The sequence below is a fragment of the Clytia hemisphaerica genome, unplaced genomic scaffold (assembly GCF_902728285.1).
Source record: "Clytia hemisphaerica strain Z4C2 unplaced genomic scaffold, Clytia hemisphaerica genome assembly, whole genome shotgun sequence".
Lineage (NCBI taxonomy): Eukaryota > Metazoa > Cnidaria > Hydrozoa > Leptothecata > Clytiidae > Clytia > Clytia hemisphaerica.
The window spans coordinates 518,871-546,807 of NW_027104529.1; the positions used below are offsets into that span (position 1 = coordinate 518,871).

At 36.9% G+C, this 27,937-nt stretch overlaps 1 protein-coding gene across 2 annotated transcripts; it reads left to right on the forward strand.

Moving 5' to 3' along the window:
- On the forward strand, window positions 1-27,809 carry LOC136822137 (growth factor receptor-bound protein 10-like). 2 transcript variants are annotated; one of them, XM_067078367.1, is made up of 14 exons: window positions 1-60; window positions 4,977-5,077; window positions 5,269-5,350; window positions 8,847-9,232; window positions 9,332-9,491; window positions 9,919-10,040; window positions 10,400-10,483; window positions 11,170-11,307; window positions 11,852-11,959; window positions 12,586-12,681; window positions 15,963-16,058; window positions 17,267-17,538; window positions 18,576-18,672; window positions 27,287-27,809. In XM_067078367.1, exons 2-14 carry the CDS (start codon window positions 4,994-4,996, stop codon window positions 27,410-27,412), a joined length of 1,851 nt encoding a protein of 616 aa, XP_066934468.1. In that variant the 5' UTR covers window positions 1-60; window positions 4,977-4,993; the 3' UTR covers window positions 27,413-27,809. The 2 variants fall into 2 exon arrangements, with proteins under 2 accessions (XP_066934468.1, XP_066934469.1); XM_067078368.1 differs by lacking the exons at window positions 1-60; window positions 4,977-5,077; window positions 5,269-5,350 and adding an exon at window positions 8,384-8,466.
- The last annotated feature ends 128 nt before the right edge of the window (window positions 27,810-27,937 follow it).

The following is a 27,937-nucleotide window of genomic DNA, read 5'->3' on the forward strand; positions in this document are numbered from 1 at the left end:
TTTTAACCAAGAGATGTCGTCAATGAAGAGGAAATTTCAACCGTGCACGCTAGTGGAATGGTATATTTTTTCTAGATTTTTCTTGGTTTTTTTAAACTGCCGGGTACCAAGCAGTATTTTTCAACTTTTGTGTACTTGAAAAAACTGAAAATTTTTTTTTGAGATATTATTAATAAATGATTTAGTTAAATGTTGTATAAAAGCCCAAAGTCGAATTTCCGTAATTTAGGGCGGCTCAAAAAAAGGGTGGTTGGTGAACTAATCAATTGCTGGCTTTTAGTGATATAGATATAAATCAAACAACATTGTAATAAAAGGCTATCGGTCACAACCTTTACTCACAGTATGGCAATCTTTTTGATGACGTCACCATTTCCTACTCACATACAAATCTCTATACCCCGACACCATATACAATATTAGGTATATATCTGCTAATCTTTTAATGAGTCTTAAAAGACCCTCATTAGAAAATAAGCTCCTATTTTTTTTCATCAACAATTAGATAATAGGGTTTATGATAGTATACCGTTGTTCCTTTTGGTTTTAAGTTTGTATAATAATGGGTTTTGGTGGTTTTTAAGGAGAGAATGATATGTTGTAATACCTCTTTTGATTTCTGTTTTTCTTATGATTTTAGTGGACATGATACTGTTGAATGATGAGTAGAGTGTATGGATTATATGTTGAGTGGTGCGGGTACCAGTTTACAGTTTAACGTAGTAGTAGTTAGTTCTATGGATGTGGTCGTTTTGTTGTAGTCTGATTGACACTACAAGTAGAGTCGCGAAAACTCAAACGCGTAAATCTGTTTGAGTTATACTGTAGGCAGATTTTTGTTTTGGAGACTGTTCTATGAAGTTTTTTAAAGAGGTTTTTCATGTCCGTTATGGAAGCAAATCTTCGAAACTGTAGAGGTGATTTCTTATGCAAATCTAACGTTTGCTTCCAAAATGGCAGAATGGTAAGTAGAATCGATAGAATGTATGGACTATATAGTGAGTGGTGTGGGTGTGAGTTTAACATAGTATTTAGTTCTATGGATGAGGTCGTTTTGTTATACACTAATGGGCTATTAGTGTACCTCCTATGTTGATGAGAAAAGCGACCGACCTCCTTGGATTTTTTTCAATTCTTCAGGACCCCCTTAGATTTTCTTTCTCACTTTTTGGATCACCCTGGATTTTCAACGTCGTTTTGCTGACCACCCTGGATTTTCAAACTCAATTTACTGACTGGATTTTTTATTTTTCAAAACTACACGGGACGTCACACTTCTCGTCGCTATTCTGGAATAGCCCAGTTGAAACTAGAGTGGAGTCACGAAAATTTGAACACGCAAATATGTTAGTAAATGAATGAATGAATGAATGATTCTTTTCAAAACTCTGACTGTAGAGAATTTGGGTTATCGAGACTCGACTTTATATTTAGCACAATGTAAACCAAAAATGACGTCACAGGTTTCTGAAAGTTAAACAGATTCAAGAAAACTAGTTCCTCTTTGTAACTTTCAAATGTTTACAGTACACTGACTGAATGAATGACTGACTGAATGAATGAATGCATTTTTTTCATTCACACCATCATGCAAGTCTTATATATCAATCGATTACAACGCCTCCTGATATACTCAAGGTCTCATGATGTCATATAAAATCATCACGAACCTTCCTGGTTTTCACACATCTTATCACTCATATAAACCTTGTAACTTTCCAAAATGATACGACGTTCAGTCTTGTTCTCATGACATTATACTTTTTTTTAAGAACTAACTATATAAGAACATAAGGCTTCGCTGGGAAAAATGTTAAAAACAAGTTAAAAACATTTTTAGGCTTTTTGGACTCAAAAACAACACCCGATTTCTTAGGAAAACGGACCAAAATACTCACAAAATGGTGAAATTAAGAACATTTTAAGAACATTTTAAGGCTTAAAACTCGAAAAGTTAAGAACATCCCAAGGCTTCAAAAACTTTGGATTTTTCTTTGAGAAAAACGTGTATTTTATTGGATGGTTCTATCATTCATAACTTCAACTAAAAAATGATGACGTCAGTGTTGTAAGGTTTTTTAAATGTCATGGGAAGGTTATAAAGCGAACTGTGCTGAACAGTTTCTTGATAAGATCAGTTACTTCTCCTGCTGTGAAACGTTTCATTTTTTTTCGAATTTTCATTATTGAGGTCGCTGAGTTAGGATTACATAGTCTCCTGGGAGAATGCAGAAGCTATTGAGCGAGATGGACATAGACTAGTTGATTGAGATGTTAATAAAAGATTATGTCTGATTATTTTACTCCTGGCTTTATTCTAAGAGAAGAATAGATTGTGTTCACTTTGTATGGGTTGCTAGCTACTCGATGGATTTGTGTCAGTCACATTTCACGGGAACTTAATTTTGCGGATGACACTATTGGGAAACAATATTTTATCACGATTTTGTGCCTTTTACTGCCAAATCATACACGTTAGTTGTTGAAATGCGAGGAAATATTTAAAAAGATTTCAGAATTTTGTTTAGAAATATTTCGCTTTTCCAAATTTCCTTTGGGACTTAATTTTTTTGATCAAACCCAAATCCGCGAAATTTAGTACCCGCGAAAGTCATTAAAGTAGCTTCCATTTAAAAAGTCCTAAATAGACCTCGCCTACTCAACTTTCAAGTTGAGCATTTTTAATCTAACGGTACATATATGTCATGATGAACATTTCCTAGTTTCAATCCATCATTCAGACATCTGATCAGGAATGTCATGTAGCTTCCAGTTAAATAACCTTAATGACCCGTTGAATCATTGAAGCCAATCATTAATTGGGTTACTAAGAGAAAGAAATTATCTGTATACTATCTAATTAATCTTTTTTGTCAAATGGATCAACATTTTTTTCTGCCTGATGACGGTAGATTAGTATGGACGACAGTTAGATCATTTTGTTTCGTTGCTATTTTTTATGTAATTTTATTAACGAAGAGACATAAGATTGTCTTCATTTTAATTAGAGGTTGAATAATTCTTTTGATTTGGTTGATGTGGGAAAGTTAACAGAATTTGTATACCAACCCTTATCCTAGCTGTTTTCTTTTGAGAAATGTCAATGTTTTTCTAACTAATTTGGTTTCATTTTAGCACATTTTAGTGCATTTTTTTGTGGGAAATTCAGAATTACTGGTTGCTCTGATGTTTTGAGCGATTTTGAAAAGTTTTCGAGTTTCTTAATATGGTTTGATCAAATTGCTTGTCAGGAGGAGTAAATTTAGAATTATTTTTATGTGATTATTTGTTTGACATTTGATTCCTCTTGTGATATTGCTTTACACCCCTGTCTCAGTAACTGGTTGAGAGAGACAGTGGGGATAAAATGACGGATCTAAGTGCCAAGCAAAGAGGATGGGATTTTTGTCTTCAATGAGTGGTGATTCTAAACTCAACTTCGACCCTGTTTAGTGTTTTTCTTAGGGAGTCAATTGTTCCTCAAATTCTTTTGAATTGATATATCGAAAATGAGTACCTTTTTTGTTTTCAATGCAAAAAATAATGTGTTTACGAGGGATAGTGTTTATAACAGCAATGTTTTTGGTAATTTGATATTTGATTGGAGGGTTGTTGTTTTGTCAGCATTTTACCCAATTCTTTTAAATCAGTGCCAAAAACGTGTGGCCAAAATTATTTGTTTTGAATTTCAAGTCTCGATTTTTGAAACCTATAGAGAAAAACAAGTTACATTTATGTAGTTCAAAATAATATGTACGAAGTATGTTTAAAGTCAAGTTTGTTGAGTGTTACAGGTTCCTCAATGAGGAAGCTAGCAAGATCGCTGTTTGTATAATTCAAACCTAGATGATTATTTTTGGCCTTAAGCATTTTTTTCAGGAAATTGTTGAAGGAAGTAAACTAAATATTAAGAATTGTGATTTTTTTTCAGTTCGTTTTATAATTTGAGGTTTCATTTTGTTTCTTCCTTGTACACTCAATGTAGTCATGTTTAGCCCCTGTTTCACAGACCCTCTGGGACCTTGGCCCCACTGGAGAATTTGGCACAAATTACGCCCCTGGTGGGAGAATACCCTGGAATTTTAGCCCACTGTGAAATTGACTTTGATTTCATCCCCGCTCAAAATTCAATGTTTGAAAATTGCACCCAAAACCATCCCCATGGATTTTTTATTTTAACCTTTAATAGAATTTCTATCCCCATTGGGATTTCAATAGGAATTTTTATCCCCACTGTACTGAGGAAAAAGTTCCACCGGGCCTGTGAGACAGGAGTGTAGAAAACACGCCATTTCGATATGGGTCGGTGATGAATTCTATGTTTGTGAGAGTTGACCTTTTCGAATTCATTGATGAATATCTATTGACATTATTCTTTGCATGGACTTTACTGGACATACTATATTTTTTAATAACGGAAAGTTGGAAAAGGTTGTCTGATGCTCCGGCCCTAGTAGAACATCTGGCCCACTTTGCAAATTATGGTTTCAAATCGGACAAGACAAAATGTTTTGATTCCAATACCAATATAAATCAACTAGGATACCCTTTTCTTGGAGAAAATAAGAAGAGCTACTAGACTAGTTCTCCTAATGGGCTAATGTAAAATTAATATTACAAAAAATCGATAAAACACATTGTTCACATATTTTGTAAACCCAAGGCAGTATAGAGTTTCATCTATATGAGAATACAGTAATTACCTTAAAGGTATTATAGCTACTCATTAAGAGGTAATTTGCACTAGAATGATAATTACAAAGTCTCATTTTCACATTTGTTTACTTTCTTGAATATGTATAGAACTTAAGACTTTAACACAAAACATCAAATCCAATGGATTGTTTAGCTTGAGCTTTGTCTAATTTTTTGTTGTGGCTTCGATTTCTGCTAAAACTAAAAGTTCAGGGTAGGTTTGTTATAAAGTAAACGCCCTTACCACCCTATGCAATAATTTCACCCTTATCTACTTTCAGACAAAAGTGAAAAAACCATGGATGCTACAGACTTAGACGCAGTTTTAGAAAACATCTGTCTTCTTATTGAAGATATGGAAGAAAATATTAACGAAACAAAGGTTTGTCTCCAGGGAATTTTTTATCCCTTACTCCTTAATTGTTGTATCATTGGGTTGCTACTAGAGAATTCTTCTTTGCCCTTCTGTTTGTTAAAAATTATACGCATTTTTAGTCACACTGTAGATTTTTGTAAATTTGGTATGTTTGCTTCAAGAACCTTGGATTTTCTTATTATTTTTTTACTTTTCAGAAAAGCCGACAAAAACTTTTATCGAAAACTCAAAATCCAATAGAAACAAACACAACGCTACAAACGAACAACAATAACCAAGGTACTTTTTGCAGAACTTTTATTTATGAATCATTCATTTTTCATTGCAAGAAAACTTTTCCGATTTCCTTTGTTTTCCTTTCTGAGGCATACTTATTGCCGGGCGTCACTCTTGAAGCCCTAAGAATCTGCTTGTGTTTTTTTTTTGCGTTTGTACTGTGCGGTGCATATTAGATGGCGGCTTTTTAAGCTGCTGGCATCCACTACTTAAAAAGCTGCCACCTAATATGCGTCGTAACGTGCTCCTTATACACTGCATGGGGTTTAGTAGAGGTCTGTGATTCAGACTAGCGGCTTTTTTCAAAATCACTTTAAAAGACCTCTGCGTTCAATCAACATTGTTTTTGACGCACGTAAAATCAATATACAAGGTATAGACCTAGACGCCCATTTAGCCTTATGCAGCGCTGATTAAAGGCTTGATGGGAATAAAAGTCTATTCCAGCAAGAAAAAGCAAGTGGGATTGTCTTTTGGATGGTGTAATTTTATATATATTAAAACATATATTTTAGAGTTCTCATAGAAAAAATTCGAATCGAGTGTGTTTGAGTGACTTACTGAACTTCTGTTTTAAATTTTAACATGCACAGTACTGCTACTGCATACTTTATTGTCGGTCCCTTGTTTGAAGGTTTTATAATTACATTTTCCAATATGTTAAATTGATGATATCATCGATATCAATGTATTTTTTACAGTGGTAGAAAAGTGGTAGACCAACAAACGCTATGTCGAAACAGGGCAATCCTTATCTTCAAATCCAATTAATTAACTGACCCAGTTTCCAATAGTAAGCTCTATATCACGTACTTATACCAAATCCCAAGCAATGACATCAGCACTAACGATAGCATTTTCATTGGCCCAATTCGCCAGGAGAAAAATTTAAAGGCCCTTTAAATGCCCCAACAGAGAGGAACGATAGTCGCTCTTTGATGTGCCATTCGGGTCCAATGACGCATACCCATGCGCATAAGCCTGAAAATATTTCGGGATGTGTTCAATAGACCTTTTTCAGGTACTCAAATCCCCCGGTTATTTGGAGTAAATTCCAACCCCCCCTCCCGTGAAACTTTGTATAACTGGGACACTAAAAGTATAACTATAATAACCACTGTTCATTCATAAAAGGTTTCCAAAAAGCTTGTTTTATCTTTCCTCATTTCTCAAGTCATTAGTTTCGCCTATTAATGAAATTAATTAACCGAGGACCGTTATGCAGAAAGTAATTAGTGATGGTATGAGACATAGGTCGTGTTCACACTACAGACCTTCCTTAATAAAAATGTAGTTAGGAGAATCTTTTGTTGACTACAATACAGAACGTGCATTTAACAAAGAGTCGAACGCGTAGTATTGTAATTTTAAATCGATCTTCCTTAATTAAGAGTCGTAAGCTCTATTGTCTTAAGGGTAGGGTAGAGGCTTCCCTTAAAACAAAAGATTTTATCAAGGAAGCATAAACAAAGAATGCGTGCAGTGAACAAAAAGTTTTACGATTTCAAAAACGAATGAACTGAGGAAAAAAATAGAAATAGTGCAAACGGTGTTGTTGATGTGTAAGATGAATGCAGTTATGTGAGTAAAACCATTAGAACAAATATGTTTGCGGATTTCAAGTGATGTATGTATACCAATATCAACCAATCACAGGTGAAATCGAAACTCTCAATAAAAGATCAACCAATGAGAAGCCTTAAGCAAAATCAATTACCGTGTTATAATAGATCTCGTGAACCTACAAAGTACTGTAATAAACCAGTGTATTCATCCATCATAAATCTCTTTGTTTAACTTTGATAGATTTAATTAAGTAAACTTTTCAGTGTGAACGCGCCCCTATAATCAAACATCCGTCATTTTTTTCTCCATTTTATTGCTTCGCTAATGATAAGTTATTAATCTAAGAGGCGTGCTGAGACTTTCGATAAATTCAGTGCTCCAGGTTACTTTAAATAAGAGGGCGGTGGGCGGAAGGTGTTTCAGGCGTCTTCTACCTCTTGCTCTTAAAAGGTTCAAAAAATGATATCGATTTGTGCACCAAGAAAAAGATTACTGTGAAAATATCTGAACTTTTTACGGAATTCATGCCTATTTTTTATTGAATTTATCATTAAATCGTCGTACGATAAAAGATAATTAAAGACTTTTCTAAAAAACCTTCATTTAAATTCTCTAATCATCGCTGTTCTTCTGTCCCTTCCGTTTTTACTGGAGGGTGATTTTCAGAAAATTTCAAAAAGGCTTAACGTCTTGGTAAGAATGAGGTAGGAGGTTGGGAGAGGTTCTGGTAAAAGAGATGGGAAGAGGGACTGAGAGCCTTGATTATAACTAAAAGCCTTTATCCATGAATATGTTCTATTTTGTTGACCATTTATTGTGAATACATAGGCTAAATCGCTTAACCCAGGTTAGCTGACAAAATAGTTTGATACAGACTTCTCTTAAACCGAGTTCGATGGCAAAATAGTTTGATACAGGTCGTTCAAGCCGAGTTCGACGGCAAAATAGTCGGATGCAGGCTTCACTTAAACCTAGTTCGATGGCAAAATAGTTTGATACAGGCCGTTCAAGCCGAGTTCGATGGTAAAATAGTCGGATGCAGGCTTCACTTAAACCGTGGTTAACCCAGAGCACTTAAAACAGGCGTGTTATTCATGATATTCATGACGTAATGTTTTCTGCGAAAATACTCCGGTTTTAGCCAGTAGTGGCAAATTCAAACTTGACAAAAATTTGCCACTACTGGCAAAAACCGGGGTCTTTCCGTAGAAAACATTACGTCATGAATATCATGAATTGTGGTTTTCTGTTCATGAATTTGATGAAGTATTTGGTTTCTCTACACTTGCTTTCGCACCTTCTAACACTCGAGTAGTCATTGCTCCAAAAAGATTAGCACAAAATACCCCCGTCTTGTATCGAAATTTATAAAACAATGACCGTCTGTTATGTGAATTTCTAGGGGGTCAATTCATGTTACTTTGATAACGTTATTTTAGTTTCTTTGACCGTTTGTTACTACGGTTGGGTTTGATTGTGATGGACATTGTAAAAGATGGGTCGAACTTTTGGTCCTTTTTCGTCTTTACATGTGATTCCGAAATTAAGATTGAGTAAGGGACATTTCTTAATCAAATTTATTTTTTTGGAGGCTGCGATAGTCTTGATTACTCGTTCGTTACTTGATTGGAGAATATTTCGTCATTTCTCTTCTAAAACTTGTTTGAACTTGACCTATAACTTTTCTATTTTCAAATCTTCCTGTTATGTTGGAGTCTCCATAACTCGAACACACAAATTTGCTCAAGTTAAGGAAATTTCGAGTTATAGAGACGTGTCTATAAGACAATTTACTATGTTATAACAATGAAGGGACCAGAAAACTATTATATACATATTATATATATGCTAATCGGGGTAGGTGGATTTAGGAATCGAGAATCGCAGGAAATATAAGAATCTCTTATCCTAGATCTCCATCAATCTCTTTTAGAACCGATCAGAGAGCATACACCACCTTCACCTAAATCAACAGCGCCCACCCCACCCAGTCGACCACGTGACACTCCGCCCGTCATCCGCCACGACTTTACACACAAAAGCACGAGTGAAATGGAGCCGTTTGAAACTTCCCATATCGCATCAATAGACAATGCCGTTCATTATGATGAATTACAAAAAGCAAAAGAAGCATCGGAAAGTAAAAACAATATCATTAAGCATCCATTAAACGATCACAGAGGTCGAAGATTGTGTTGCTCAGCCGAAAATTCACCCATATTGAGTCGTAGTATGATTTCAAGGCAGAATGTACCTTCACCTAGGGAACAAAGAACAAACTCGATCACACCACGATTGGTTCTACAAAATATAGATAAAGTAAGATATTTACCAAGACACTCATCTTGAGATTGACCTTCAGTCATGTGGAACTACTCGAAATATTTTTCTGAATTCGATTCTTGCTCTCTCTTTTAGTTTGACGTCACTGTCCAATGTCCGGATGGTAATTTATTCAAAGCCGGTGTTTTCAAAGCCTGGACGTCATTTCAGCTAGCCTGGAAAATCGCACACGTGAGAGGGATGGCGGAAAAAATTGCACTTATAATTGAAGAACATATAAGTGACTTACATATAAGTACGATACTCATGTTATGCACCAGTGCATTGTCTTCTGATATTACACCGTAAATCCAACAGCTGATTGTGTAAGTGGTGTAAAACCAATCAATACGTCACTTGCAACCAATCAGCTGCTGGATGTTGGGTCCATGATGTAATGTAAGAAGACTTTGAAACGATGCATACCATTTATATTTGCTTTTCAACAAATATTTTTCTCAATCGTTTGTTCAAAGCCTAAAATCTGTTTCAGAAAATCGACAGTCTGCATATTTTCATACATTGAAGGAGAAAGGATAAAGGATAATACCTCGTTGGAAAGATTATCTTAAGCGGATTGTTTTAAAAATTTGAAAATGAAGATGGAAAATGAAGCAGATAAAACGAATTTTTGACTGCTAGAACAAAAAAATTTTGAATTTGCTTTTTTCTATATATTACAGAACGCTTAATTGAGGACCACGAGATTATTCATAAAGTGACTACAAACTGGGCACCAGACTCCAACAATGTTCTTGTAATGAGTGAACGTATTTCCAAATATGACCTCTTCAACGAACCTGCTGTAAGTAAATTGTTGATCACTTTGATCAACTGAAAGTCAAAATTTATTCCTGAGGATTGAATTCTCGCTCCTTTCAAGGTTCCTTTTGCTGTCGGGACGGCCGGCCGGCCTTGGTCCCCGTGAAAACAATAGAGAGACTGGCTGAAAGTCTTAGATTCTGGTCTTTCTCTCTGTCTATCACAAAAACCTTAGGGTAGGCTGGAGACTTCAAAAATGGTTTTTTAGATTCATTATTTAGGGCCCTGGAACGAATTTCCGGGAAAAAACTGAAATTGATTCCAGGAAGAGTGCAGTGTACGTTCGGCTATTATATTATGTAGTGTTTTCAGTAATTTCAGAAAGTAATATTCCGATTTCAGGATTACCTTCCGATTGAGATGTTCGACACACGATCTGATTACATTGAACAAACCAGGAACGTTCGCAGAAGCTCTTTGCTTAGGGTAAGTTAGTTCGTTTCCAGCCCCTCCCCTCCGAACAATGTTTGCGGGAAAAAAATATTGCTTGGCCGGTCATTAGCTCGCCCCGACAACATTGTTTAGGGGGGGGGGAGTTGAATGCTCATTTTTGCGCTTTGTGCCCATAGGTTTTGTCAATGATTGTACCTGCGCTTTGTTGACCTCGTATTGTATGTATACTTTCAAGCAATATCAATTGTCTTTCCACTACACAATAAATTTTAGATCTATTATTTAGACCCCTTAAACCCTTAATCTCGGATGAGATTTAAGTCGAGTTAAAAGACAAACCAGCATTTTGAAATCCATTCATTCCAAGTCTTAAACGATTTTTAATCCTTTTACAGTCATTCATGCTGTTATGGCCTAAGGTTTATAATTTTATAATCTTATAAGGTATTGTACTGAAGGGACCATAAAACTTGGTCGAGCTAAGGAGACATTCGAATTAAAGGGGTTCGAATTAAAGAAACTCCTCTTTACTTTCACGTGCTTGATAAAAACAGCACCCGAATGATATCAGCCCAGCTGTCACACAACGTTGTTTCAACGTTCATCTAACGTTATATGGACGTTCTGAATATTAGAAAAACGTTGAAACGACGCTCTGTGCCAGCTGGGAGATGGACTAAGAAGACTTTGCTTCACAAAATACGTTTTTTCATTCATAGTCAATCATGACAGCTGATCAAACACCTGATCTCCAAGGCTGGGTTTTCGTAAAAGCCTTCGATAAACAAAAATGGAAGAAACGTTTCCTCCGAATCAAGGATAAGATTGTGTATACTTGTGAAACAGACGATGAAAACGTAAGTTTTGTCTTTTACTCAATTCTGGCTGATTGCTGGGAATTGATAAAGAAACGCAAAGTTGATTAAAATACCTATATACTTTTTTATAAGAATATTTAGGCTCAAAAATGCATAAAAATAATAGCAATTTAAGAAAGAACTGAGCTTTTTCAGGCTAAAGGTAGTTATAAATTGGGTATACAGAATGAAATATCTTTTTCTGAAATATATATTTTTTAAACGACAGGGATAGGACCATTTAAGGCTCAAATGAGGTTTATTTTCCTTTTTTGGTGAAAATATGTAAAACTTTTCTCAGACTCTTATTGTTCTTATTTTTTTGTTCTCTGAATCTGAAATTGTTTTTATCGTGTTCTTATTCTAGAAAAAACTCAAGACATTAAAATTTAATGCTCCAACATTTTACTAAATTCAGCCCTCGATAAAAATTTCAAATTAACTAATTCATTTATTTCTCTCTGCAATCCAAACTCGAACTTTTGTTCAGATTCGAATTATGGAGAATCGAATTTAATTTCTAATTACCTATTTCTCATTATAGCCAGAGATGAAGGCAATCTACCGATGTGACGAATGTTATTTTTATGATTGTCTGACTGAATTTCAAGTGGCTCACAAAACTCCCTATCCTCACTGTTTCTGTATTATTGTAAGTAATTTTTCGTGGTTTTATAAGAACAAATTATATAAAAACATAAAGCGTTGGTAGTCAAAATATCAAGAACAAGTTAAGAACATTTTAAGGCTTTGCGCGGGTTTTTCTTATTTCATATTCTTAGAAAAATTCTGCAAAATGACTCTTTTTAAAATGGTAAAATAAGAACATCTTGCGAACATCTTTTAATCTTAGAACTCAAAAAGTTGAACATACGACAGCTTAGAAAATTTTGAATGTTTTTGTAAAAATTTACGGAATTTACTAGATTTCTGTTCGGATGCTTTAATTCGGATGCTTTGTTCGAGCATTAATTAATATCTGTACATGTTGTTTATGTATTCTTTTTTATATGAGAATAATTTTATAAGAACAATGTGACTCAAAAATACTAAAAATAAGAACTAATTAAAATTACGAGCCTAGAATAGCTGAATTTTAAACAAAATAAGGGTCTAATTAACCTAATAAATCTCAATTTTGCCCTAGAAATAAGAGCTAGATGAGAGCAATTTTATGTTGAAAGTGCTCTAGAAATTAAGAAGAGCCGAGCCTCATCAAAATTTATTTGTTCTATAAAAAAGTGTAATGGTTAACAACAAATTCTCTTTCTCTTTCAGCCTAAAGTGGTGACTTCTTGGCATGAAATCAAATGTTTTTGCACGACTTCAGAACGTCATCTGATTGGCTGGATGTCTGGATTCAGATTCGCTAAAGTAAATTCACAGTTATATTTACACTTTTTAAAAGTCCCTCAAAAAAATTGCTTTTTTGTATGGTACCGTTAATATAATCAATACTTATGAAATTGCTGGTTTGCAAGCTGAAAGATTATCCATGCCTTCAATAGACCTTTTCATAAATTACGTCACGGACATCACTTGCCTCATATTCAAACAATTTCCATGGTGACTATATCCCCTGAGACATTAAATGATTTTTTTATGAATAGAAAGTAGTTTTAATAAAATCTGCTGGGAGTTAATCACCATGGCAATAATTTCAAATCGAGGCAGGTGATGTTCGTGGCGTAATTTATAAAAAAGGTTTATCCAAAGTGTTTTCAGAACACTTGTCCCTGGTTGGATGACATCATAAAATTTCTCTCCTCGACGCTCGTTCCCACTCCACTTTGAAACAATACAATTTCGCAAATCTCTATTGAATTTTTAAACTTTTAACAAATCTACACCCATTAAAATCGGAAATTTTCCGTCCCAATAGACGTTCGTTCCGGCATACCGGATAAGTGGGATGGGGGAACCTGGGAACCTAAAGTGGGAACCTAAATGAACACCTGAAAAGTCGGATGGGGGAACCTAAGTGGGAACCTAAATGAACACCGGAAAAGTGGGATGGGGGAACCTAAGTGGGAACCTAAATGAACACCGGAAAAGTGGGATGGGGGAACCTAAGTGGGAACCTAAATGAACACCGGGAAAGTGGGATGGGGGAACCTAAGTGGGAACCTAAATGAACACCGGAAAAGTGGGATGGGGGAACCTAAGTGGGAACCTAAGTTGTTTAATTATTAATAGAATTGAAATATTTTTCTTTAAAAACAAATAAATAAGCGAAAAATAAGACTTGCTCGATAGCAAGTCTTATCGTAGTTTAAGAAGAATTCCTTTATGTTTAAATAAATAGGTCTATTGAAAATGGCGATTTGTGTTTACTTTTCAAATTTTGAAAATTTTGAAAAGATGTGCCCATATTTTTTACCTGAAAAGTGGGATGGGGGAACCCGGGAACCTAAAGTGGGAACCTAATTTGTTATTATTATTATTTTTCTTTAAAAACAAATACATAAAGATAAGAAAGATATTATATGCAAGGAAAGAAAAAACCTTTTATCATAATAAGAACACCAGTTATTTACTTTTTACATTACGGTTCGCAAACAATAATGTTGAAAATAAAACAAAGGGAATTTATTTATTCAATTAGCTCAAAAAAGCATGTTTATTTATCAGCAGTTTTATAGTGCATCTTTTTGAAAGGTTCTTTTTAGTAAATTGACTTAATTGACTTTAAACTTTAAACTTTAAACCGTCATATCTTCAAATCTAGAAGGAATTAGAAGTTCGTTCATAGCTCGATGGATAACTTAGAGCCTCTTCTTTCTTTTGCACGGATCTAATTTGCTTGAATACAGAATCTAGTAAAACATTATTTACGATCTAGTTTTTGTTCACTCTTGATGCAATACACATTGTTTTTTATTAGCAGCTCCAATTTTCGGGTCAGGGCTGGGGTCGCTTAGCATTTAACGGATTCTAGCTCGTTTTTCTTTCTGTACCAACCAAACAGTACAGCGTGTGAATACACTTCATTAATTAAAAATGTTTGATAGTAAAATAGAACATATTGCACGGCTTGCCACGTTTCAATACACATAAGCATAGATCCACGGGGGGGGGGGCACTCAAGGTAAACGACCTACCGTACGTGCGGCCCTTTTTTCCAAGCTTCCCAAAGTACACTGTAAGGGTGGAAATTAGCAAAAATGAGAATAAGTGCACTCTAAGGGTTTAAAATTTGGTCAAAGCCAGTCCGGCTTTTAGAATTTCATCCGAACAAGTGTCATGTTTTAACACAGGGCAAATTTTGGAACATCAAATATGTCCATCCCTATCAGGATCTGTTCTAGAACATGTTGACCAAGAAAAAGATCTAGGAGTGATAATCGATAGTGCTCTATCGTTGGCTTGATTAGCAGGAGCTTCGAATTTCTCTCACCATATATGTTTCGAACGCTTTTCATTGCATTTGTCAGACCCCATTTGGAATATGCACATGTAGTATGGTCTCCAAGGCTAATCAACCATATCAATGCAATCGAGGGCGTCCAACGAAGAGCTACAAGGCTAATTAGTTGCTATAGAAACTACTCATACGAAGATCGGCTACGACTCATCAATCTACCTAGCCTAAAGACCAGGCGGCAAGTTGGTGATATGGTGGAAGTTTTCAAGAACCTCCACATTTATGACGAGTCTATAAGATCAGAGAAATTTACTCCTCGAACACGACCACGACGTCAGCATGATTACGAGCTTCAAAGGAACTTTGCTAATGACGGTATGAGAGGCTACCAAAGCAACTCTCTTTTTTACAGAAGTGTGAAACCTTGGAATGATCTAGAAGAAGATATTATTGAAGCACCATCCTTACAAGTCTTCAAAGAGCGTTTGATAAAAGAAAGGGAGAAAAAACTTTATAAAATGTAAAATCAAAAGTTCTGTTTCATAGGTAGACTAGTAAACCACGTCGTTGTATTTCGCTGCAGATTAAACTTGCGATAGGATCTATTTTTCTATATTTCTATATATGTTCACTGAATCCACTCTCCCGCGGCAATTTCTATTTTTTATAAGAACTCTTTATTATAAGCACTATTCCTGCGTTGCTGTGTCCAAGGAAAGACAGACGCTTGCTAGTCTATTTCATAGGAGGTCAATAGACGTGCGAAATATATTGCTATAAAAAAAAAAAAATAAAAAAAAAAAATAAAAAAAATAAAAAAATTAGGTTCCCACTTAGGTTCCCCCATCCCACTTTTCCGGTGTTCATTTAGGTTCCCACTTAGGTTCCCCCATCCCACTTTTCAGGTGTTCATTTAGGTTCCCACTTTAGGTTCCCAGGTTCCCCCATCCCACTTATCCGGTATGCCGTTCGTTCCTACTTTCTCTGAGTTACTGAGACAGGGGTGTGTTAAAGATATAGCTAAACATTCGCAACAGTTAAATTTTTTGATCAGTCATCACATCATTGATAATTTTTTTAAATCGTACATTTCACTCTCTCTAATTCGACCCTCAAGGGACCAAGAATTTTCCCTCGATTTAGAGAAAAAATTCGAATCACAGAGAGTATTTTTCACGACTGTCCAGCTGAGGGGACTAAAGTTTTTATTTCGAATCATAAAAATAAAGGTTTGAATAAATAGAGCTTCGAATTAGAGGGAGGCGTCTGATTTTTATCGATTTTATTTTAGTATGGTCAACAGCTGTACACGAACTTTCGAGAGGCGATGGTAAAGGAGGCCAACTTGAGGCGGACAAACAGTGCTCGTGTCAGCCTTTTGTTCAGGGTGAGTCAGCAATTGAATTTTTAAGCCCGAAAGATCTTTTCGTCCGTAGCCGCCAATTGCTGCGCGGGCATTTTCTGTCCGTTTTACCACCCAGTCTTTTTTTCGCACATAAAGACATAGAAAAAGTGTAAAAAAAAAGGGTTGGATCGAGTCTAGGGTGGTAAATTAAATAATAAAGTGGCTGCGCGACTACGGTCGAAAAGGTTTATTGGGGTTGGTCTAAAAAGCAGGGTAGCCAATGGGGTAGCCAATTGGGCTAGGTTTTGGGGTACCTCTTTTTGCCTAAACTTTTGAAATCTGAAACCTGTTTTCATGTGGAAATACTATTATAACATCTTGTTAATGATTCCATGTAATAAAATTTAAGATTCCTTTCGAACTTCAGCCACAATAGCCTTTTTTCCAAAGGTACTGAACTTTGTTACTTCTCAAGAGACCTGGCGCCATTTTGTCTTCCTTCTTGGCTTTGTTTGAAAATTTACAGACCCGAATAAAAAATATATACAAAACAGTTTTTAATATTTTAGATTTAGATTTTATTTACCTTTTTAATTGTTATTTCTGTGAAGCTGTAATTTGATGAGAATCGCCTTTGGGCCATATGATCTCTAATCTTGTCATATCTTAACAATCCTTTGTTATTGAATCTATTGTTTAATTTAAATCATGTTTAGATGTTTCAAACAATTAATTCCTTTCAAAAATTTTAAATATGGCAGCTTATAATAGGTACAAAAAGTCTTTTGAAATAGCTCTATTATAATGAAGCTCTATTTCTTACTCCTCGTGCATTAACACGTGGTAATTTATATCTTTGTTTATCTTTGGAATCATACATGATCAATCTAATTATCAATCAGATTCATGCTCCCTGGTCAGTAAAATGTGGTTCTATGCATTCATTTTCGGTATTTCTATTCTGGTCTGTAAAATATTTAGGTACCCCACAACCTAGCCCAATTGGCTACCCCAATTGGCTACCCTGCTTTTTAGACCAACCCGGTTTATTGAGACGAATCTACCCTAAGCAAGAAAAAGTGAAATCTTAAAACTTGCATCGTATTTAGGACTTTCTTTTTTTTCGCGTTTTACGTTTTTTTCAATTTTTGGCGGTAAAGCTTTTTTCACTGCTCTAACTATCATGGAAATGTTAGTGCATTGGATACCTTCAGCTAGAATTTAATTCCTTATTAATATTTCCTTTCCAGAGATCATTTGGCGATAATAACAATACCAAAGATAACAAAGCAACGGTCGACTTCTCCGGACAAAACGGACGAGTTATTTCGGACCCAATGGAAGCATTAAAAATACAATCAGAAATGGCTTTTGAAATTCCTAAGCAAACAAAAAGAAGTAGTGGGACTTTCCCTCCATCCAGTATCCGACAAAACGTTCTTGACAAGAAGAGTTGGTATCATGGAAAATTAGATCGTGAACAGGCTACTAAAAAACTGAAAAAACATGGCTCTAAAGAAGGGTAAGAAGGCCGTCTGTTTGTTCAGCTGGCACACAACGTTGTTTCAATGTTTATCTAATGTTCAAACTACACTGAGTATCAGAGGTTAAGTTTTTAAAAAACATATTAACCTCTGAAGACAAATAATAGAAATTTTATCGCGCATGTGTCAATCTAATCACTGTACAAAAAATCAAAGATGAAGAGCAAATATTACCATATTAATGTCTAGCAGACTGTATCAGTATGCAGTTTACTATTTACGAATTCCCCAGAAACCTCCAAGTGTAATTGAAATGAGTTTATTTCGAAAGAGATCTTTTATATGATCCCCAAATGTATAACAGTAATTACTAAACTTTTAATTATGGAAATGTCACTTTAATTGAATCGAAATAATAGACAGACTTTATGTTATGATTCTCTATCACTGACTCTTTTTACAAAGCATTGATGACTTTTTGTAAGTTGTGTTTTCAACGACGGGAATAAAAATATCAACTTTGAACCTCATCCAAGATCTTGGATGGTCGTCATGGTTACTTTTGTCTTCGTTGATTGCGCGCTGAATAGAATCTCGATTCGTCGGCACAGCGTCAATATATGATTTTGACCTGTGCTATTCACGGTACCATATAACGTTAAATGAACGTTGAAATAACGTTGCGTGCCAGCTGGCCTCGAATTCGTCCTAATCCCAGTCTTGCTCTTGGTGTAAGAAGGCCGTCTGTTTGATTGAATTTAACCTAAATCTTTCCCTTCCCTTAATCGGGTCTCAGACTTTATTTATGTTACTGATATATGCGTTATACACACGGATGTCGCGGACGTTGTACAACTAATTAGATGCTCGGGAATCTTTGAATTTTTCAAAAGGGAAAATATTTCCTTTGTTCCCTTGTTACAGATCGATAAAAATCAATTGATATTATATTGGTCAAATTGACAATATGGAACAATATAGCAACTGAAAATACTGTTCTGCCCTATATATCTTTTGGTCAATGTCTTAAGAAAACTGAATGTGGATTACCTTATATACCCTTTATTCATTGTAGTTTGTTTTTGGTTCGTGAAAGTAACTCAACACATGGTAACCTCGTTCTGACGGTGATTACAAAAAAAGGGCGTGTCTCCCATCATCAAATATTCAAGGTAACTTTTCTTTTGGACTCACTTTAAGCATAGAGGTATAAAGAAAGACAGGAGATGAATTTGTCGGTAATTGGTCGTTAAAGTCTTTCGGGTATGTAATAAATCAAAAGAAATTCTAGGCTCGCCCGACGAAATACGACTTTTTAGTAGAACTCAAGTCTGTTCTGAACATTCTCACTATCAGCATCGAAGATTTCTAGCCTTCTAATATACGAGAATAAAATAAAATTTAGCTCCACGAAATAAGTTTGCGTTCAATTTTGGCATCCATTAAATTTTGTTTTGAAAAGATATTTTCTCTAGCCAGAAAATAAAAAGTTCTTTATTTCTTAAGCACACACAATTTCAGACCCAATTTGTAGACAAAAAGTCGCTGGAGAATTTTGGAGGAAAGTATTAAGCAATAGGGTTCACCTTGAAGAAAATGTTGATCGAAAAATCTTGTCATTTGATGAAGGATTGCAAAGTTTACAGGCCCTTTTTTAGTCCAAATATTTTCTTACGCCAATGTCAGAAACAATGAATCTCGTCTCATCTTATTTCCAACACTTAAGTTAGCCAATAAGATTTCACCTATCAACAAAAGAGCTCATTAAAAATGCACGATATATGAGATTATGAGCATGCATACCTCGTAATTTTTTTAATCGTAGGGCGAACATGGTTACAATAGCATACTTCTCCTGTTTCTTTATACCTCCATGCTTTAAGTACAATTAATGTCAAAATCATCCGTTTTTTTCTGATGACGTCCTCAATTCATGATATTCATGACGTAATGTTTTCTACGGAAATAGCCCTGGTTTTATCCAGTAGTGGCAAATTTAAACTAGACAAAAGTTGTATAAAATTTGCCGGCAAAAAGCTGGAGTCTTTCCGTAGAAAACTTTACGTCATGAATATCATGAATCGCCCTTTTCATAAATACTTTGACTGCAACGACTGCCTCGTTTTGAAACCATTACCAAAGTGATTTAATCCCTTGAGTCTTCAAGTGCTACCTTTATAAATAAAGTAAACTTCTCATGAATTCTTCTGGGAATCAATTTATCATAGCAATATTTTGAAAACGAGGTAATCGTTGCTCGTGACGTAACTAATGTGTGTATCAAGAAAATATATAGAAAATATGGATCAGGTCGGGTTAGCGTGAGGCATGGCCACGAACTGAATTGATATTTTCACTGTTCAGTTGGTAGCCAGGAATTGAATATGATAAAAATACAGACCGACAACTGCTCCTCCTACTTTCACTGTTCAGTTCCTGGCCAAGATTCCACCCATGATCAGTTCAGCTCGTAGCCAGAACCCCACCCAAGATCAGTTCATTTCGTAGCCAGAACCCCACCTATGATCAGTTCAGTTCGTAGCCAGAGCCCCACCCATGATCAGTTCAGTTCGTAGCCAGAACCCCACACAGGAGCAGTTCAGCTCGTAGCCAGAACCCCACACAGGATCAGTTCAGCTCGTAGCCAGAACCCCACCCAAGATCAGTTCAGTTCGTAGCCAGAACCCCACCCATGATCAGTTCAGTTCGTAGCCAGAACCCCACCCATGATCAGTTCAGCTCGTAGCCAGAACCTCAACTGAGATCAGTTCAGCTCGTAGCCAGAACCCCACCCAAGATCAGTTCAGTTCGTAGCCACAACTTCACCCATGATCAGTTCAGCTCCTAACCAGGACGCTACCCAAGATCAGTTCAGCTCGTGCCAGATCCCCGCCCATGATCAGTTCAGTTCGTAGCCAGAACCCCAACCAAGATCAGTTCAGTTCGTAGCCAGAACCCCACCCATGATCAGTTCAGTTCGTAGCCACAACTTCACCCATGATCAGTTCAGCTCCTAACCAGGGTGCTACCCAAGATCAGTTCAGCTCGTAGCCAGAACCTCAACTGAGATCAGTTCAGCTCGTAGCCAGAACCCCACCCATGATCAGTTAAGTTCGTAGCCACAACTCCACCCATGATCAGTTCAGCTCCTAACCAGGGTGCTACCCAAGATCAGTTCAGCTCGTAGCCAGAACCTCAACTGAGATCAGTTCAGCTCGTAGCCAGAACCCCACCCATGATCAGTTCAGCTCGTAGCCAGGACGCTACCCAATATCAGTTCAGCTCGTGCCAGGACGCTACCCAAGATCAGTTCAGTTCGTGGCCACAACTCCACCCATGATCAGTTCAGCTCGTAACCAGGGTGCTACCCAAGATCAGTTCAGTTCAGCTCGTAGCCAGAACCCCACACAGGATCAGTTCAGCTCGTAGCCATAACCCCACCCATGATCAGTTCAGTTCGTAGCCACAACTCCACCCAAGATCATTTCAACCCCACACAGGATCAGTTCAATTCGCAGCAAGAACCCCACACAGGACCAGTTCAGTTCGTAACCAGGTCCCACCCATGATCAGTTCAGCTCGTAGCCAGAACCCACCCATGATCATTTCAGCTCGTAGCCAGTGCGCTACCCAAGATCAGTTCAGCTCGTGGCCAGAACCCACCCATGATCAGTTCAGCTCGTAGCCAGAACCTCAACTGAGATCAGTTCAGCTCGTAGCAAGAACCCTACCCAAGATCAATTAATTTTGTAGTCAGTAAGCCACCCATCATCAGTTCACTTTGTAGCCATGGACCTCACCCAAGATCAGTTCATTTCATAGCCAGAACTCTGTCTATGATCATTGCAGTTTGTGACTAGGAAAGACCCCACCCATGATCAGTTCAGTGTGTGGCAGGGTTTCAAACCATGATAATTTGCATTCGTGAACCAGAACAAAATTCTTAATTTTTGACTTCGTAATAAAAGCCAGGACCCATATCCCCTTTCCTCAGGTCGGGTTGGCCTGAGGCACGGGTAAAAACTGTACTTGTGAATAAAGTCACACGTATACATTGTACCCAAAACTATTTTTATTGATCGAATTCACTAGTATAGTTTATACCCGCTTCAAATATATTTTACACCCGTGATCAAATATACTTTGTACCCGTGATCTAGTATACTTTATACCCGTGATCAAATATACTTTGTACCCATGATCTAGTATACTTTGTACCCGTGATCAAATATACTTTACACCCGTATTCATGTATACTTTACACCCCTGGTCAGGTATACATTGTACCCGTGACTGAAACAGATTTGTTTAATTTTGTATTAAATTTCTCTGATCTTCACATTCGCCGGACCCTTTAGAGCAAAGCGTGGTCCTTGTAGAATGGACTATCTGTTATGAAATAATTTGGATTAAAAGTTAACGCCAAATGAATAGTTTAGATTCAAGCAAAGGGAATGTAAATTGAGACAAGGAAAATTTTGAGAACCTGATTGCTTTTATTTTTAATAGTCTTTATAAAAATGAACGATAAAAAGATATTCGATTGTATAATCATCATTAAACAATCTAAAGTCTGTCTCGAAATAATTTGCAGCTGGAGAAAAAAATGGCTGTAACTTTTGATAGAATTCGAATCAAGTTGCGATTTTGTGCTCGTTAAAAAGATATTCGTGAGTGGAACATTATCAAGTAAAAAAATTGAGAAAAAAAGGAAAATGAAAATGAAAAATGAAGAAGAAAAAAATCAACTTTTTGTAGAAATGTGGTATAATTACCATTTTCACAGGAGTGACTCTTCAATCTTAGATCATCATCAATGTGAAAAAATTTTTCAAAAATATTCATTCAATCAAAAGATATCGAACAAAGTTTATTGCTGGTTGATCGACAAAAGGCTGTTTTTTTGTCGTTTTTTACCAGTTTTTACTAATTTAACGAAAGTCAAATAACTATTTGGTTGAATATTACATAAAGATTAAAGCACATATGGTTCATTTTGGTCCATCATTGTGGATAATAGATATTGACTGCAGTTATGATGTTATCAAATGGTCGATCCAGTCCATACCAATCTCTTAAAAAGAAAATATACCTATGTTAGATAAAGAAAGTGTCTTTCGCTAAAAAGAAGCCTTAGATTTACGTTTTTAGATTGTAAAAAAACATGCAAGATTATCATGAAAGTGAAAAATAACGGAAACATAAGCTCGATTCGAGTTTAGCTTTTAAGTTTTGTATAGTTATGGTAGTTATAATAAGTTATATTAAGTGCTTTCATACCTCCACATGAAAATATTGTAGTTCGATTCCTTTCATTGCTTTCAATTTAAGCTTGAAGCGATTCCAATATGATTCAATATGCTAATGAAAGAAAAAGAAACATTATTGCATAAGTTATATTTTGTAGGAGGAGCCCCCCCCCCCTGCGGCACCCCTTATCACGCCATCAAGCAAAATTTTTTCTCTATCACGCATCATGAAAATTGCTGGAGGTTTGTCATCACGCAAAAAATAGCGAAAAATAGCCCAAATCACGCATCACGCCAAAATCTTGATCACGCCATCACGCCGATAAAAATCTCTAATCACGCTATCACGTAAGAAAAAAGCCCCAATCACGCCATCACGCAAACCGCTGGGGGCCTCTAGCAGAGCAAGAAAAGAACTAGGAAACCTTGTTAGTATTGGTAAGTTACAGAGAAATATGTCTTGGAAAACTAAAAGACCTTTCCTTTCGGAAGCAGATCGTAATATTGTACATTGAAATAATTTTACAAATAATGACCATTGAAAATATAATTGGATAAGCAAGTTATAACAGGAAAACGAAAAGAAAGTAGATATATACACCCTCTTTAGAGCTATTAGACTTACCTGTGTGTGAGCACCTGTGACAGGGTCAACAAAATGATACGTATGATTCACGGTGTTGTGCTGAATGCAGTTTGGCACAAACTGTTGTAAACGATTGTAGGCGCGCCATTCATCACTATGAATAACACTGTTAGGATTTAAAACTCGATTAATGATACCAACCAAAGTCGGACGGTTTCTCCTATTGACGATTTCCATATATCCTTTTGCTAGAGTAAATCTTGTATCTACTAGCCCAAAAACCCAAACTGGTTGTGCCCGTCTTCCTCGACCTCCCTGTAAAAAAAAGCTAAAGCTACTCACTAACCCTTCTCCTAAATCAAAGAGCGATTTAAAATATGCATCACATTCTATGCCTCTTTTTAGAACATTGAGGTAGTAAATTTGAATTAGCAAATAGTAAATGAGATCATCAAGAGCTTTCTAAAATCTAGGAAACGTATTTATAGTACAGTTGAATCCCGATAAGTAGTAGCTTAACTGGGCCGAGAAAAAGGTGGTACTACTTAGCTGAGTACTACTTATCCGTGGTACTACTTATCGGGATTCAACTGTATTTATAATCCAGCTAAAATCAACATACTCTTTGAGCATGTTGGAATTGACTTTCGTCAATCTGTACAACAAAGTTTATACCACCACCACCAAGAGTAATTGGGTTTCTTTGCAGCTCCCGAGTGCATATTCCTCTTAATTTCTGAAACATTTTGATCACATGCTCTTTTAGGATACCGACTATATTTGTAATTTTGGTCATTGATATCTTACTCGCCCACAGATAAATAACAAAGAATAGATCTGGCAGCGAAACTCTTGTCCGAACCCCCCCCCTCAGGAAATTTATTTGAAATTTTAGACCCACCTTAAGGTGAGGACGTATGAGGTTTTGAATTTTAATAACTCCGCCAACTTTATTTATAATTACTACCATCCCATAACACCTTCCAAGTATCGAAAGCTGAAAGAAAAATGAAAGACTCACCATCGATATCCATCACAGCATCCGTCGTTTCGTTCCAATCGCATTGGTAATTGACAACCAGAGCAAGCTTTAATAACACTGATAAGTCCTTGCCCTTGTAAAAGGGCTACTTAGACTACACAATATATTGACGAACAATATTCGACAATATGGTTTGCGGACGGTAATGTACGAAGTAAACAACTGGTACTCTATTATAAAAAGGAATTTTTTTTCGGTAAACAATCCCCCTATATTGTTAGAATATTGCAAATCAAGCTGACAATATATTGCGGACACCTTTTCAATATATTGCCGGCACTCAGCAATATATCGACAATATATTGCCCAACAATATATTGTGTAGTGTATGTAGCCCTTAATGGCAATTTTATCGTTGCCAAATAACAAAGCTCCCCATCTCTGTAAAAAGCGTCTTTGTACAGCAGCCATTCCTTCGCATTAACAAAAGATCAGACTCGCATTTGAATTTTATTTTGGTGGAAATATATAAATTCCCGACTGCTCTGTCTGATGCCTGACCGCTTTATTATAGGAAACAAATTTTAAAGCCTCTTATCAAAAAGCTTTCGGTTGATAAAAGTCTAGACAATGTATTCTTGTTTTAGAAAGAAATACGAACATTGTTATTTGTGACCTGCTTAAATAGGAAAACTACTTATTACAAGAATCACTTTTCAGAAAGAAATCTAAAAATACGACTCATAAATTGGACTATGAGCCCCGATAATCAGCCGGATTCTTTTCATACTGTAATATTGTCTTATTCTAAAGGCGTGATTTTTTTCGGGGATAAGGTAATTTTCAGATCGGATCTTTGCTGTGATGGGTCTTCATTTTTGTCAAAGACTTTCTTCAAATCAAATAAAAGGTAAATAACGATCAACGGGCAAAAATTTGTTTAGAAGACAAGGCATTTTTCACGGTCTTTTTTTATCACTTCGCAAGAATATTCTACTTTAGAAATCTAGACATCAAAATGAGAGCCCCCCTCCCAGCGGACCTAAAATTCGCGCCATAACGCCAATTTTCTTTCAGATTTCACGCCGTCACGCTTGAAAAATTCCATTTCGCGATCACGCCAATTCTTTTACCATTTCGCGCCACCATGCCTGTAAAATTTCTTTCATTCCAGTCCTGACTACGAACTGAACTAATCATGGGTGGGGTCCTATACGGTCTGACTTGATCTAGGTTGGGGTTCTGGCTACGAACTGAACTGATCCTGTGTGGGGTTCTGGCTAAGAGCTGAATTGATCTTGTGTGCGGTTCAGGCTACGTACTGAACTGATCATAGGTGGGGTTGTGGCTACGAACTGAACTGATCTCGGGTGGGGTTCTGGCTACGAGCTGAACTGATCCTGTGTGGGGTTCTGGCTACGAACTGAACTGATCTTGGGTGGGGTTCTGGCTACGAGCTGAACTGATCCTGTGTGGGGTTCTGGCTACGAACTGAACTGATCCTGTGTGGGGTTCTGGCTACGAACTAAACTGATCATGGGTGGGGTTCTGGCTACGAACTGAACTGATCATGGGTGGGTTTTTGGCCACGAACTGAACTGATCTTAGGTGGGGTTCTGGCTACGAACTGAACTGATCATGGGTGGGGTTCTGGCTACGAACTGAACTGATCCTGTGAGGGGTTCTGGCTACGAAATGAACTGATCCTGTGTGGGGTTCTGACTACGAAATGAACTGATCATGGGTGGGGTTCTGGCTACGAGCTGAACTGATCCTGTGTGGGGTTCAGGCTTCGTACTGAACTGATCATGGGTGGAGCTGTGGCTGCGAACTGAACTGGTCTTGGGTGGGGTTCTGGCTACGAGCTGACTTGATCCTGTGTGGGGTTCTAGCTACGAACTGAACTGATCATGGGTGGGTTTCTGGCTACGAGCTGAACTGACCCTGTGAGGGGTTCTGGCCACGAAATGAACTGATCATGGGTGGGTTTCTGGCTACGAGCTGAACTGATCCTGTGAGGGGTTCTGGCCACGAAATGAACTGATCATGGGTGGGTTCTGGCTACGAGCTGAACTGATCTTGTGTGGGGTCCAGGCTACGAACTGAACTGATCTTAGGTGGGGTTCTGGCTACGAACTGAACTGATCATGGGTGGGGTTCTGGCTACGAACTGAACTGATCCTGTGAGGGGTTCTGGCTACGAAATGAACTGATCCTGTGTGGGGTTCTGACTACGAAATGAACTGATCATGGGTGGGGTTCTGGCTACGAGCTGAACTGATCCTGTGTGGGGTTCAGGCTTCGTACTGAACTGATCATGGGTGGAGCTGTGGCTACGAACTGAACTGGTCTTGGGTGGGGTTCTGGCTACGAGCTGAACTGATCATGGGTGGGTTTCTGGCTACGAGCTGAACTGATCCTGTGAGGGGTTCTGGCTACGAACTGAACTGATCATGGGTGGGGTTGTGGCTACGAACTGAACTGATCTTGGGTGGGGTTCTGGCTACGAGCTGAACTGATCCTGTGTGGGGTTCTGGCTACGAGCTGAACTGCTCCTGTGTGGGGTTCTGGCTACGAACTGAACTGATCATGGGTGGGGTTCTGGCTACGAGCTGAACTGATCATAGGTGGGGTTCTGGCTACGAAATGAACTGATCTTGGGTGGGGTTCTGGCTACGAGCTGAACTGATCATGGGTGGAATCTTGGCCAGGAACTGAACAGTGAAAGTAGGAGGAGCAGTTGTCGGTCTGTATTTTTATCATATTCAATTCCTGGCTACCAACTGAACAGTGAAAATATCAATTCAGTTCGTGGCCATGCCTCACGCTAACCCGACCTGATCCGAAAATATTTTTTCCACAATTTCAATTAATTTTTGGGTTTTTAATTGATTTTAGGATTCCTATACATCATTAGAGAAAAGCTAGAGAATTTCTTTTGAATAAACCTTTCTTTATTTTATTTTCAGAACAAGAATTTATACGGTATCGAACATGGCCCACAATTCAATTCTTTGGAACTTTTAATCGAAGCTTACCATAGTGGAGCTGTCGAGGGCGCTGACTTCAGTTTGAAAAAAGCTTGCCCTATATAATGAAAATTTATCGGGAAAAGTCATTGCAGGTTGACCAAATTTTCCAGCTGATAACTTAAAATGTTTTATTTGCAAGAAGTTGTAGATAGATTTCAAAATTTGAATTATTCTGTGACAAAAAAATATGAACTGTATAAATTTATATTTTGAAGATGGAGTTAAAAATTAATTTGTATTTAAGAGAAATTATATGTTGGTTTACTGTACTAAACAGAGTTTTGTAGTCTATTTATATATGTCTAAAAAAGAAATCTAATTTTATAAAATTATGTAAAAGTATGATGAAAATGATTATTTTAATTATTTATAAAAATGAACCCTGAACCCAGTTTTGCTTCAGCTCCCCCGTATTTACCCTTTGGACAACAGGGTACGATCTATTGAGCTCGTATTTAGCCAAATATAACTCTATGGATGCTATCCTGATGCACCTTTTCGACCGTAGTCAGGCGTGTGTCACTTTATTATTCAATTATCCCCATAAACTCGATCCAATCCTTTTTTTGCACCCTTTTCTATTGTCTA

What these genes read in the sequence shown, in the direction of transcription:
- LOC136822137 (XM_067078367.1), top strand. Translation starts at nt 4,994, where the DNA reads ATGGATGCTACAGACTTAGACGCAGTTTTAGAAAACATCTGTCTTCTT. An exon ending in AAAATATTAACGAAACAAAG is followed by an intron (nt 5,078 to 5,268) that starts GTTTGTCTCCAG and finishes TTTACTTTTCAG; the next exon opens with AAAAGCCGACAAAAACTTTT. An exon ending in TTCTACAAAATATAGATAAA is followed by an intron (nt 9,233 to 9,331) that starts GTAAGATATTTA and finishes TCTCTCTTTTAG; the next exon opens with TTTGACGTCACTGTCCAATG.